Source organism: Musca domestica, unplaced genomic scaffold, assembly GCF_030504385.1.
Source record: "Musca domestica strain aabys unplaced genomic scaffold, Musca_domestica.polishedcontigs.V.1.1 104, whole genome shotgun sequence".
NCBI lineage: Eukaryota > Metazoa > Arthropoda > Insecta > Diptera > Muscidae > Musca > Musca domestica.
In genome coordinates, this window is record NW_026712121.1 from 1503089 (window position 1) to 1517666 (window position 14578).

A 14578-nucleotide genomic window follows, 5' to 3' on the forward strand; every position below is an offset into this window, starting at 1 on the left:
AATGCTTTTCCACGCTTGTAAACAATGTAATATGCTGGAACTGGAATAATTGTAACAGCTGTCGGAAGAGCGGCTTAGAAATGGCAGAAGTCTGAAGTTGGTTGCAGTTTTTTATCTAACCCTGTAGATGGTAGCATGGTAGAAGAATACAGGTAGTCGCATCGACACAGAACAATGAACTTTCAAACCAATTTTGAAATTTAAAATTTTGAGTGAAAAATTATTTAAATTTGTAAAAATGATTGAAAAACGCGTATCATAACGACTTCCATTAGACGAAGAATCTACTTATTAAAAAAAATATTTGTGACATAAATGTTTACAAGTATTCATGCATCTTCCTGTATTCTTCCAACATGGAAGGTAGGGATGGTGCTCAATTCATGTTCTTTAAATTAGCAAAAACTAAAAATTTTATAAAAACACTTTTCATTTCCCATGGAAATTTTAAGAAGGCCATCATACAATGTTCTTAAAATTATATCTTTGAAAACATCCTATAAATTATATTTTTAAATCCGTTGTATATAGAAAAACCAAAGATGGGGACACGTTTCCAATGAAGTTAAATTTAAAGGTATATTACGGAAAATTCAGAACTGGTTATAATTATTTGAAACGAGGTTACCTTGAATCATGACAAACACAGAGAGGTAGTTCAACTTCCAAAGCAAAAAGCAACTTCCAAGCAAACCAAAGGAGAAATGCAACTTTGTTCAAGAGTCTTATTATGTCAAATATACTTTTAAAGCATGTAACAATTGTTTTTTTAGTGTACAATTATTTTTTCATACAATTTTATCGAAAAAAAAAAACTCCCATTTTTATAAATTTGTTTTTGTAATAAGCTCTTAATTTTATTTCTTTCGACAATATATAGTTGCCGAAATATATGGGCATTTAGTATGTTTACAAAGTGTTTTTTTTGTGAGAGTTATTTCATATTTTTAAATATTTTACTTACAATTTTATTGCTAATAGAAATGATAAACAACAACAATTGTAATAATAATTATTACATTATACTAAATAACAACGATTACAGTAGATATGTGAAATAATGTTTAAAAAAATAGAGTAAATATGTTTATCGTTATACGTTATTGGAAGATGTTTTATTATTGTCAAAAAGTTATGCACTTATGATTTGAATTTAAAGTTAAAGCTTTTTATGTTTTTTGATTATTTCTTTAAATTGTTGTTATTAAAGTAGCAAAGCAAAGCTCTTTTGTGCAATGTGCCATTTATTTGTTGTAGTTTTTAATCACGTTTCTTGTTAGCTTTTGATTTGGATGGACTGTTGTTTGATGTCAATTTTTTATATGGCGTTCCATCATCGGCCGGTTTCTTTTGCTCTGTTGGATTCGTGGGATAGATGGCGAACAATGACAGTTGTACAAAACTCAAGAAGAATAAGAACAAATTTTGATACTGCAACAAAAATAAATGGATTAAATTAGAAATCAATTGCAACGAAGTAAACTGCAAAATGACTCACCGCCACAATTTGATTGCGGATTGAAATGCCATAGGCAGCCCATGAAGCAGCCACAATTGTACCCGACAATATCAGGGGGAATGGTAGACCTTCAGTGCTCTTGGTTTCAATGATTTTACCCAAATTCAAAAGCGGCATACCCACAAGCATTACTAGAATGGCGGTGATTAACATACCGAAGCGGAATTCGATTTTGGCGGGATCTTCAAAGTTGGCATACGCCAGGCAACCCAATGTAAATGTGAAATACATGCCAATTTTAGACCAGATTTTCGATCGACCCGCCTCTGAGGCATACCAATAGAACACGACCATGAAGATGACGTTAATGGCAAAACCAATTACATTGACTTTGATCATTGCCTCGTCACCCATTAGTGCGCCCATTTTCAGACTCAGTATTGTTCTGAAAATACAAAATCAAAAGAATGGAAGTTAGATGTTGTTACAAAGTAATATACGCAATTATATAATTTAGTTTAAAAGAATAATAAGATCTGAAAAACAAAACCAGTAAGGAAAGGTCAAAAGTCAGGCGGGACCGACTATATGTATCATGGCTTTAGAGTAGTCACAATTTGGGAACTATATCCAACTCTGAATCGATTTTAACGGAGACTTTTGCACCCCCAGTACAAATTAACAAAATGCAGGGTGAGATGAAAAAACTGCAACCAACTTCAGACTGCTGTCATTTCACTTTCCAGCTGTTAAAATTATTCCAGTGACACCTTATTATATTGTTTACAAGCGTACAAAAGCGTTTAGGTGAGAATTTTCCTGAAAAAAAGTTATTCGTGATGGAATTCAAGCGTGATACTGTGATTTCTTTATATTTGGCTGGAAAATTACAAGTAGCTATCGTTAAAGCACTCCAGCATTTAAATGTGAATAAATCTTTTGTGTCTCGTAACATCGCTCGTTGCCGTTAGCGTAGCCCGACGTCAAGGAAGTGGACGGAAGAGAACAGCAACATCAGCAGAAATGGTTCGAAAAGTAAAGAAGCGCTTGATCGAAACCCGCGTCGCAGTGGCCGAAAAATGGCTCGTGAGCTGAACATGTCGCAATATTCCATTCGGCAAATATTGAAAAATGGGCTCGGGGTAAAGCCTCTGAAATTCCAAAAAGTTCAAGAACTTAAACCGCAACAGAAAGAAAAGCAAAACAGTTGCTTCGCTTGGCCGAAAGTGGTGAACTGCCGAATTTCCAATGAGAAGACATTCGTTGTCCAGCAGTTTGTAAACAAACAAAATGATCGTGTTTACTTGCCAAAGATGGTAGCTGAAAACGTGCACCTTCGGTTGGCCACCAGAACTCAAGCGCCGGCCATGGTGATGGTGTGGGCCGCCATAACAGCCGATGGTCGCTCTCCGCTCGTATTAATCGACCGTGGCATCAGAATAAATGCCGAATATTATCTCGAAAATATTCTGGAGGGTTTATTATACCTTGGGCACGCAAACATTTTGGCCGCAGACTCAGCACGAGCCACCCAAGAATGCTTACAAAATGAGGTTCCTCGCTTCATTTCAAGCACATAATGGCCACCAAAATCTCCGGATACCAATCCGTTGGGCAATTGTTTCTGGAGTATTTTGGAAAGCAAGGTTGGCACTAAGAAATACCAAAGTGTCGATCACCTCATGCAAGCGGTTCGCCGGGAATGGGCCAAAATACCGCAGAGCAACTTTCGGGCAGCGTGTGACAGTTTCATTGGCCGTTTGAAGGCCAAATTCGTGGCAAAGGTGACCAATTCGAACAACTCTAAACTTATTCTAAAATTTGAAGCTATTTCTGACATTTTTAACTTTCATTCAATAAAGTTTAAAAAAATTCAAAAAAATATGGCGTTGGTGTTTTTCACCAAATTTGATGTACTTGTTTCTAGACCAAAATTCAGTCGGAAGTGCAAAAATTCAGTCCATTTGGGGTTATATCAGCCATTTGGTGCACAATAAACCTGAAATCTGGTAAAGGAGCTATATCCAAATCTGAAACGATCTTGACAAAATTGTATGCACTTTTTTTTAGTTGTATTTGATATCTGGTACCAAACACCATTGTTGTGGAGTGCATATTACGCTTGAGAGGGATCTAAAAACCCAAATCGGATGAAGCATCTATATGGGAGCTATAGTTAAATCTGAACAGATTTTTACCAAATTTGATACACTAGCTTCAAGACAAAATGTGGTCAGATGTGCCACAATTCAGGTAATTTGGACTGATACTGGTCATTCGGTGCACAACTAAACCGAAATCGGTTGAAGATGTATATGGGAGCCATATCTAAATGTTAACCTATTATCTCCTATTTGCATAGGGTTCGCCGTCACCTCGATCGGGCAATAAATGCGACCTGTACTGCGTTAAAAAAAAAAACATGGACTCTATTTTTAAAACATGTACAGATTCTACAAAACTAAACAGACTCTATATGGTGTAGGGTATAAATATATTCGATACATTTTGAAGGACTAATGGGAGAAAGGAATCTACAGAACTCAGAACTTCTGGCAATGAGTAAATAAATAACGACAGTAAAACTACGTTTGATAAATTTCTCTAAACCGATACTACCTATGACTTGTAGTCGAAATTCTTTGACCTTGTTGTGATGAAAACTATATCATGCCCCAGCTGTCCTACATTGTATAATAATTAGCACAAAAATGTCAACAATATGCAACTCAAGGAAATGCCACAAAAAAGACATTCATGTATCACCTGAACATTTGCATTTGTTTGTTGTTCGTCCGGTACAACAACAAAAAAAGACAAACTATCTACACCCACTACAAAATGTTTTCGTTTTTCATTGCCCTAACATTCTCTTGAGTTTATGACCCTTTTGGAGAGAGACAAACAAACAAACAAACAGACAGTGAGCCACAACCAGTTGATTCTTTTACAACCACTTGTCTTAGACTTGGTTCTGTTTGACCTAAAAGTCTAAGCGGTAAATATAAACACTTCAACGGTTGCACTTTTTTCTACTTTTGACATGCACTTGGCCGTCACAATGCTCACCTGCCGGCTGCCTTCTACGACATCAGTTGAACAAATCTCGACAACTATAAATTACTGTAATTTGCATGTTGTTGTGACTGAACGACTGACTGACTTACAGATATAACGTTAGGTGGAGGAAACACGTTTTAAGGAATTTTAAGTCATGGCGGTCTTGCACAAGGCAACAGAAGGCAATTATTGTAACGAAAAAAAAGTAATAACGGCCAGCAATATAAAAATTCGTAATTGAAAATTTTTATTTTAAATGGAGTGGGCATTTGAGTAGGTTTTTAAACATTATTATTACTAATAATTATTGTAATAATAGTTTTATTATTATCATTTAAGGAATCTTCGATTATAGAACTGAAAGTCATCCAAAAAATATTATAGCCCTGAAAAGATCCTCATAAATTATTCTTAAACATCCACCAATCCATTGTTAGTTCGTTAAAAATATTATTATTTCAGAAATTGCTTCAAAAAAGTAATCCCAGAAAAACCAAACATTAAAAAAGCAGTAAGTTCGGCCGGGCCGAACTTTGAATACCCCCCACCATTTGGAACGAATTTGAAAAATTTGAAAAAAAATGACATTCGGTAAACTTCCAGAAGGAAAACCTTATGTGGATTTTCAGACAATTTTATTGAAAAAATTTGGCTACAATCATCAAAATAACAAATATCGGGGTTACCGTTGTAAGGGGGCTATACGATATCGTGGACCTATATAAACAATTATCTTTCAGAGGGTTAAGTAATCAGAAGGAACTCCTTGTATGAATTTTCAGACAATTCCATTGGAAAATGTGGCTGAAATCATCAAATTACCGTATCGAGGGGTATCGTTGTATGGGGGCTATACGATATCGTGGACCGATTTTTCAATTATTTTCTAGATTAAAAAAATTATATTTTTTCTTTAAGGACCTTCCAAAAAAATTATTTTTAAAATTCTGTAAAATCTAATTTTATTAAATTTTTTTTGAAGTTCCAATTTTTTTTAGCTATTGATTTAAAAATCCTTCGAAAATGCTTTTAAAACTACTAAAATTATCATCTCTTTCAAAAATCCACAATTAGGCCGTCCTTCGAAAAAATAGATGTGTCTGAACGTCCTTCGAAAAAATAGGTGTGTATTGCAAACTGTTACTGTAAGCCGTCTGTAAACACAAAAGTTCTGGAAAAGAGAGCTATTGAGAGCAACATTTTGACAGTGTTTTCACTGACAGTTTGTAAATTCTTGTTATCATATGAAAAATTTTGACATATCAATGTTTCCAAAGGTTGATGCATTTACTCATCAGGGTGAGATGAAAAAACTGCCACTGTCATTTCTAAGCCACTCGTCCGACAGCTGTTAAAAGTATTCCAGTGACAGTTCATTATATTGTTTACAAGCGTACAAAAACATTTTGGTGAGAATTTACCAGAAAAAAAGTTCATTCAAGCGTTATAGTGTGATTCCATGGTAGAAAAATATAGGTAGAAGCATCGACATAGCTGCTGGGACAATGAACTGTCAAACCAATTTTGGAATTTAAAATGTAGAATGAAGAATTATTTAAATTTGTAAAAATTGTTAAAAAGCACGTATTATAATAAGCTTCGAATGACGTCGTATAAGAAAACACATAAAAAATCTACTTATATTCGAAAAGAAATTAAAAAAATATATTAACATATCAATGTTCCCAAGCGTTGATGCATCTACCTGTATTCTTCTACCATGTGTGATTTCTTTATATTTGGCTGGAAAACCACAAGTGGCTATCGCTAGAGCACTCCATCATTTAAATGTGAATAAATCTTTTGTGTCTCGTACCATCGCTCGTTACCGTGATACTGGTAGCGTAGCCCGACGTCAAGGAAGTGGACAGAAGAAAACGGCAGAAATTGTTCGAAAAGTAAAGAAGCGACTTGATCGAAAACTGCTTCGCAGTGACCGAAATAGGCCTCGTGAGCTGAACATATCGCAATATTCCATTCGGCAAATATTGAAAAATTAGCTCGGGGTAAAGTCATTGAAATTCCCAAAAGTGCAAGAACTTACACCGCAACAGATAGAAAACAGACTTAAAAGCGCTAAAGAGTTGCTTCGCTTGGCCGAAAGTGGTGAACTTCCGAATTTGGCATGAGAAAACATTCGATGAGAAAACATTCGTTGTCCAGTAGTTTGGAAACAAACAAAATGATCGTGTTTACTTGCCAAAGAGCTCAGCTGAAAATGTGCACTTTCGGTTGGCCACCAGAACTCAAGCACCGGCCATGGTGATGGTGTGGGCCGCCATAACAGCCGATTATTGCTCTCCGCTCGTATTAATCGACCGTGGCATAAGATTAAATGCCGAATATTATGGCGAAAATTAAATTATTCTAAAATTGGATGCTTTCTCTGAAATTTTTTGCTTTCATTCCTTGAAATTAAAAAAAAAATAATAAAAATTATGGCGTTTGACTTTGTTGCAGTGTTTTATCTCACCCCGTATGTAAAACCCTAAAGGTGAGAATACATAAGGCGCTTTTTTGACTGGCTTAAGTCATTGGCTGGCTTCTTCAAAAATGAACAAAGAGAGAACAAAGTCAACCTAGAACTCCTTTGTTCCTCAACGAAAAAGGCCAGCAAATGACTTAAGTCAATCAAAAAAGCGTTTTATGTATTCTAACCTTCACCGCATGGTAGAAGAATCCAGGTAGATGCATCAACACTTGGTAACATTGATATGTCAAAAATTTTAAAAAATGTTTTTTTTTTTAGTAATTTTTTAAGTTTTCTTATACAACACCAGTCGGAGATTGATATGAAGTGCATTTTGAATAATTTTTAGAAATTTTAATTATTTTTCATTTAAAATTGGTTTGACAGTTCATTGTGCCAGCAGCTGCGTCAGTGCGACTACCTGAATTCTTTTGCCATAAAAATTGTTATAGGAACCATAAAAGGTCATTATGATACGACCTCCACAAATTTCCTAAATCATGATGTAAAGGCCTAGTCAGCTGAAATCATCCATGTAATTATTTAAATTAAAATAAAAACCACTCCTTTTTGTGAAAGTTTAGAGCACACGTTAGCACGCAATATGCTTAAATTGACAGTCAGACACACATTTTCAAACATATATCATAAGCAATTTTTTTTTGCATATAATAGGTGTGTCTGGTTACTTTCCCTGCAGGAATTGTCCAGTAACTTCTTTCTGAGAGAGTAAGGTAGTTTTATTCTCTTTTGCAAGAAAAATGCGAAAAGTAAACAGACGGCATCCCTGCAGAAGCTTGCAACTAATCAGCTGATTTGTCAAAACAAACCAATTAGTCCGCCATTATAAAGAATTAAAAGAAAGAAAACACAACCAGTTTAACAAGTTTTTGAAATAAAAAGGAAATAAAATAAAAAAATGAGCAATAAAAGAAAGATAGATTTGATGTGTTCCCCAGAAACTTTTAAACGTGTTAGTAATGGTAAGTTTTTTTTGCATAGAATAAAAATACTTTTGTATAATGACATTTGCATTTCTTTTAGATACAGAGTTTAGGAACGCTTTGGCAAGTGGTATCGAGGGGATTGAGGAATGTGACGAGTTAATTTTTTCGCCGAATGTTGTTTCCGACGAAAGCATGGAGGAGCCACTTGTGTTTAACCCGATCTTTGAGCCTCAATGCCAACTCGAAGAAGGCTGTGAACCACAAAGCCCAGAGCCCGACGGCAAAAAGTCCATTTGGTTGGATTCCTCAACAAAACTTTTAATTAACAAATATAAGGATTTGCGGCCTTTAGTCGGAAAAGTGGCTTCGCTAAAAAACAAAAAACAGATGTGGACAAAGATTTCAGAGGAGCTTAAGGCGAATGGGCATGATTTTACCATAGCGCAAGTGGAAAATAAGTTTTATAGTTTGGAGCGGCAATACAAGAACATGCAGCTTCATAATTCAAAAACTGGTCGTGATCGACAGACATGTCCCTATAAAAGGTAATCAAGTTGTTAATTAAAAAGTTAAATAGTATCAGTCATTTTGCGGACAAATGTATACCCTCAGCCAATGTTTGATTATTTAAATGAATTTGTATTTGTTTAATGACTGCATAAAAAGTTGATTTTGATCACTCCCATGGTGATTCCGAAGAAGTTGGCCAATATTGTCCATTAATATCATAAGCCTGATATAAGCATAATAAGGTATCAGGTATATCGACAACTTCCTTCATTTTATATGAGACATGTCATATTTTTTGGATGATTGCTGATATAGTGGACCGAAATATTCCTCTTCATCTAATACTAATAAATTTATTGTGATGTGAAAATTTAAAGAACATGGAAAATGATGACCGACATTGACCACTGGCTACAGAGACACACTGATCTTCTTCCGTCATTTTTCTAAAAATGCTGGAAATAGTCTTTTATTTTCCTATTACATATTAATACTTACGTTTTTCTCGTTTTGTAAAGTTTTTCTCCAAAAACAATTAGTCTTGCTAATTCCAAAAAAAATTATTTTCAAATTGAAAGCACAAAAATAAATAAACAAACAATAGAAAACATCTGATTGAATGTCGATGTATGAGAAGAAGAAGAGTTGCAAGAGATTGCAAGAAGAAATTTTTCCAGCAAGAATTTGCAAACTCTCACTGAAAGAACTGTCAAAATTTCTCTCTCCAACCGCTCTCTTTTGCAGAACTTTTGGGTTAACAGACGACTTCCAGTAACAATTTGTAACAATTGTTACAAACTTTAGGGTAACCAGACACACCTAATGCTACGTCAGCAAAATTTTACAAATCTTATCAAAGAAAAATCCCTTTCGAAAACTTAAGTATTTTGATAATTTTTGAAATATTGGAAGCTCCACGACTAATACAGTTTCCATTTTGTAACATGATAAGACCTCAAGCATTTGGCACACTTAATCGGAAATAAAAAGAAATGTATATCAGTTCCTAGTCTAAAATGATGAAATTCCCACTGACCGGCAACACTCACAACGCTACTCCCCCCCCTTCGTTGTGATTAGAATAAAATGTAGGAATAGTAAAACAACAAAATATAAAAAAAACTAATCTAATCAGTTGTAAAAGCAATAAAAATGTATTTTCAAGCAAACAAAATCAAGATAAAAAATAAATGATAACAGCGGAGTAATTGAAAAAACTCTCATCTAATTTAAATGCAATGCGTGGCGACGTTTTAAGGAGTGTTTCGCGCCGCCGAACACGGTCTCATACAAATTGTGGAAAATGGTAATTGGATTGGGAGATGAGATTAAAAACGAATGAAAACAAAGGGTGTGTTGTGGTGACAGTGACTTGCCACGGAATGGTGAAATACTTTGTTTATTTTTAATTTTTTTTAATAGCATGTTTCCATTGGAAACCGAACAACGTTGTTCGCTCTCAGAATTAGGTACACGAATTAAACTGTTCATACGGCACGATTCGTAATTTATACTAAAGTAATTCCTTTTTCCAAAAATTTTGTTTGTTGATTTTAATGGGAATTTATACGAAAATACATGAAATTCTCACTAATATGAATAGAAGAAATTATTGTTTTCCTCCCAAAGATTTATTATATCATTAATTTTACAATTTTCATTCAAGTTTTCAACTTTTTGTGTAAATGTTGACATTTTGAACATATTTTGTGTTTTTCCATTTTTAATTTCTGCTGGAGAGACACTTGTCAAACATTTTTTCTGCCGATAGAAACATTTTGAAAATATTGCCTCTTTTGTTTGCAGTTTTCTGTGGAAAATTTAACTCGTGGACCAAATGCGTACCTCGAATGAGAGAGAAAACAAAATTTACTTTCGTTTGAATGTACATACGCCATTCATTCATAATTTTCAGTCTTCCCAAAAATTTTTAAATTTCATCAATTTTTTCTATTTTTAATTTTTAAATGTCATAATTTATTTTTTCGATAAATGCTCTCATTTGGTAGGGATGGGACATATTTTTTCGTTGTTCTGAGAGTGATTTGTTTTGAACAACGTACAAATATGAGTGTTCGCTCAGGAAATTTTGTGTGAAGAATTAGGTAGTTTTTTCATAGTTAAGGCATAGACAAATGAAAATATAGACAACGAAATGCTCTCACCGTTTATCTTCGAAAAAAATCGAATCAGCAGATGTCGTTCATATCGTTTCAGGGGTTTGAGTGGGAATATTGAAGTCACTCAATTTTAAAACGTTAAAAATAACAAAAACTGTAGGATACTTGCCAGTTGAAAATTATTTCATAATAAAAGAAATGTGAAAAGTACGTGATGACATCGAAAAATATGGGAATATTCCAGTGAAATTCTTGAAAAACGATAAAATGTTTTTTCGAAGTCGAGTGGCTTGAACGCGTAAATCAGCATGTTGACTATGCAAAACATGATGAGAGCCACCTGGAAAAAAGTCAAAACTAACTTTTCGTTGTCTATATTTTCATTTGTCTATGGTTAAGGTTCAAACAACGAATAGAGAGCGAATCAAGTGTAGTGGAAACACCACATAAACAAAATTCTTATATTGGGGAAGCCCCGTATTCAAAAGAATACACACATATACACAAAATATCTGTATCTTTGACAAAAAGAAAAAATTTATTTAGGGTGTAGCTTTGTTCTACCTTTTGTAATTATGCCATGGATATTGCATTTAAAGCTGACCAAGAATACAGAGTTAGATAAAAAAAATGCTACTACAAAGTCGAACGCCATTATTTTTACATTCTATTGAATGAAAGCAAAAAACGCCGGAAATAGCATAAAATTTTAGAATAAGTTTAGATTTGTCCGAATTGGTCAACTTTGGCACGAATTATGGCCTCCAAAAGGCCAATGAAACCGTCACACGCTGACCGAATGTTGCTCTGCGGTATTTTGGCCAATTCCCGGCGAAGCGCTTGCTTGAGGTGATCGGCACTTTGGTATTTTTTAGTGCCAACCTTGCTTTCCAAAATACTCCAGACACAATAGCCCAAAGTTTTAGTATCCGGAGATTTTGGTGGCCACTGTGCGCTGGAAATGAGGCGATGAACTCCATTCTGTAAGCATTCTTTGGTGGCGCGTGCTGAGTGAGATGGTGCTGAGCCCTGTTGGAATGTCCTAGGTCTGCGGCCAAATGTTTGCGTGCTCAGTGCTTTAATAACCGTCCAGAATATTTTCGCGATAATATTCGGCATTTATTCGGTTGCCGGCCTGCGCTAGAGTTCTAGTGGCCAAGCGAAGGTGCACATTTTCAGCTGACCTCTTTGGCAAGTAAACACGATCATATTGTTTGTTTCCAAACCGCTGGACAACGAATGTTTTCTCATCGGAGAAAAAAAATCCGCCAGTTCACCACTATTTTCGGCCAAGCGAAGCAACTCTTTAGCTCTTTTGTTGCGATATGTTCAGCTCACGAACCATTTTTCGGCCACTGTGACGCGTTTTTAGATCATATGTATCGCTTCTTTACTTTTCGAACCATTTCTGCTGATGTTGCTGTTTTCTTCCATCCACTTTCTTGACTTCGGGCTACGCTACCATTATCAAGGTAACAAGCGATGGTACGAGACACAAAAGATTTATTCACATTTAAATGCTGGAGTGCTCTAACGATAGCCACTTGTGGTTTTCCAGCCAAATATAAAGAAATCACACTATCACGCTTGAATTCCATCACGAATAACTTTTTTTCTGGAAAATTCTCAGAAAAAAGCTTTTGTACTCTTGTAAACAATATATTTAGCTGTCACTGAAACAATTTTAACAGCTGTCGGACGAGTGGTTTGGAAATGACAGCAGTCTGAAATTGGTTGCAGGTTTTTCATCTCACCCTGTATACCCATATACTTTGTGGAAACAGCTGAGATCGGCCGGGCTGAACTTTTTATTAACTCCACCGGAAGAAACTTGAAAATTTTCAATAAAAAAAAAATCGTCAAAAATACCGCTCAAATGAAAACCTTTATATGGGGGCTATACAAAGACGCGGTGCTAGATAAGTCATAAACTGTAGTAATGATTCCGAAATTTAAATACGAAATATGAAACAATTCCGGTGAATAATGTCGCTAATATCATTGTATGGGAACTATACGATATCGTGAACCTATATAGAAAATACTCTTTCAGGGGGTAAAGTACTCATAGAGATCTCCTTGTGTAGAATTTCAGACAATGCCATTGAAAAATGTGACTAAAATCATCCAAATGCCGAATTTCGGGAGGTATAGTTATATGGGGAATATACGACATCGTGGACCTATATAGACAATACTCTTTGAGGTGGTAAAGTACTCAGAAGGAACTCCTTGTATGGATTTTAAGGCAATTCCATTGAAAAATGTGGCTAAAATCATCAAAATACCCAATACAATCAAATATAATTCTTTTTCGGGGGGTAAAGTAGTCACGAAAAACTCCTTGTGTAGAATTTCAGACAATTCCATTAAAAAAAGGACGAACGAACGGATGGGTCTTAATCATCTTAGAATTTTACGCTGATCATGAATATATATACTTTGTTGGGTCAAAAATTATTATTTCGATTACTTACAAACGGGATGACGAACTTTATATACCCTCCATACCATAATACTTACAAAACAATACCGCCCAGGAATGGATCCGCTGGATATGTGTCACTGCTTTTCTTTTTGCGAATATCGTTGAGCAGAAAAACACCGGATAAAAATTGCAGGCATGTTACGGAACCGGCAAATTTGGCAATGTCATCACTGTAAGGCGCCAATATATCACTTAGTGCATCCATTTTGTTGTTGTTGCCGTCGTCGTAGTTGTGGCTGGCTATACTATGAATATCTGTTTGGGTGGAGACAATAATGAGAACAAACAAACGAAAGATAGAAAAAAAAAAACAAAGAGTATGAGATATGGAGATAGCAATGGGCCAACGTGTTTCAATTTATAACAACAACAAATGTAACAGAATCAAGTTTTGTTTTGCCGCACTGCTGCCGCCACCACTCGGCTCCACAAATTGAGAGCAGCGAAGGAGTACGAAGGCGGAGACATAGACAAAAGAAGATATAGACAACGAAAAGTTAGTTTTGCGTTTTTTTTTTTCAGGTGGCTCTCATCATGTTTTGCATAGTCAACATGCTGATTTACGCGTTCAACCCACTCGACTTCGAAAACACATTTTGTCGTTTTTCAAGAATTTCACTGGAATATTCTCATATTTTTCGATGTCACTACATAGTTTTCACTTGTCTTTTATTATGGAACAATTTCCAACTGACAAATATCCTACAGATTTTGTTATTTTTAACGTTTTAGAATTGAGTGACTTCAATATTCTCACTCAAACCCCTTAAACGATATAGACGACATCTGCTGATTCGATTTTCTTCGAAGATAAACGGTGAGAGCATTTCGTTGTCTATATTTTCATTTGTCTATGGCGGAGATTTGTAAAGAGTAAACTAAAGACCAAGTTCAAGTTCACAGAATTTCGTTTCCAAATGCACCTCTAGGCAATAAAATGTAAACTGCAAGCAAATAAATAAAGCGGCCTCAATGTCGTTGTCGTTGACGTTGACGTTATGTGAAAATTGTTCTCATGTTTCAATTTGTCTTTCAATTAAATCGTAATTGATTTTTTTTAGATTTTTCTGAAGTAATTCCCATCGTTTTTTTCTTTTTGCACAAATTAAAAAAGTTTGTTTTTTAATCAATTTTCTGTCATTCATGTATTTATCTCACACACTTTTGGACTTTGAAACAAACAAACAACATGGCACAGCAAATAGTAAAGAAAATAATTATATAATCACCGAATAATGAAAAAAAAAAACAAGTAAAAAGCAAAACAAAACACACAACCGTACCGTTACCGTTGTGAGCAAATATACGCTCTCGTGCGGTTCGACAACAACTGTTTGAACGATTCTCGTGTGCCAAGCAATGTTTTGAATTTTTAAGTTTCCCCCAAGTATGCCCCCCACTTCCGGCGCGACAGAGCAAATTTGTAAACAATGTTGTCAACTTAAAGTACTTGCGATTTAACTTTAAAATGGTAACAGTGGTGCCAAAACAAGTAATAAAATCGGCAGTTTTATTGAAAAGGCG

The 14578-nt window shown here is 35.1% G+C and overlaps 2 protein-coding genes across 4 annotated transcripts; one reads left to right on the forward strand and one right to left on the reverse strand.

Moving 5' to 3' along the window:
* Positions 1-831: 831 nt before the first annotated feature.
* Positions 832-14466, reverse strand: LOC101901755 (sugar transporter SWEET1). 3 transcript variants are annotated; one of them, XM_005184136.4, is made up of 4 exons: positions 14338-14466; positions 13090-13309; positions 1499-1904; positions 832-1431 (listed from the first exon to the last, which is right to left on the reverse strand). In XM_005184136.4, exons 2-4 carry the CDS (start codon positions 13257-13259, stop codon positions 1261-1263), a joined length of 747 nt encoding a protein of 248 aa, XP_005184193.1. In that variant the 5' UTR covers positions 13260-13309; positions 14338-14466; the 3' UTR covers positions 832-1260. The 3 variants fall into 3 exon arrangements, with proteins under 3 accessions (XP_005184193.1, XP_005184194.1, XP_005184192.1); XM_005184137.4 differs by having other exon boundaries at positions 14284-14411; XM_005184135.4 differs by lacking the exon at positions 14338-14466 and adding an exon at positions 13978-14199.
* Positions 7662-8847, forward strand: LOC105261849 (uncharacterized). Its single transcript, XM_011294480.3, has 2 exons — positions 7662-7972; positions 8034-8847. Exons 1-2 carry the CDS (start codon positions 7909-7911, stop codon positions 8483-8485), a joined length of 516 nt encoding a protein of 171 aa, XP_011292782.2. The 5' UTR covers positions 7662-7908; the 3' UTR covers positions 8486-8847.
* Positions 14467-14578: the final 112 nt, after the last annotated feature.

Bases quoted from the DNA above. Each gene is read 5' to 3' on its own strand.
- LOC105261849 (XM_011294480.3), top strand. From the start codon at position 7,909: ATGAGCAATAAAAGAAAGATAGATTTGATGTGTTCCCCAGAAACTTTT. The intron at 7,973-8,033 runs GTAAGTTTTTTT...CATTTCTTTTAG, and splicing joins TTTTAAACGTGTTAGTAATG to ATACAGAGTTTAGGAACGCT.
- LOC101901755 (XM_005184136.4), bottom strand. From the start codon at position 13,259: ATGGATGCACTAAGTGATATATTGGCGCCTTACAGTGATGACATTGCC. The intron at 1,905-13,089 runs GTAAGTATTATG...TTGTATTTTCAG, and splicing joins TTCCTGGGCGGTATTGTTTT to AACAATACTGAGTCTGAAAA. The intron at 1,432-1,498 runs GTGAGTCATTTT...TTTTTGTTGCAG, and splicing joins TCCGCAATCAAATTGTGGCG to TATCAAAATTTGTTCTTATT.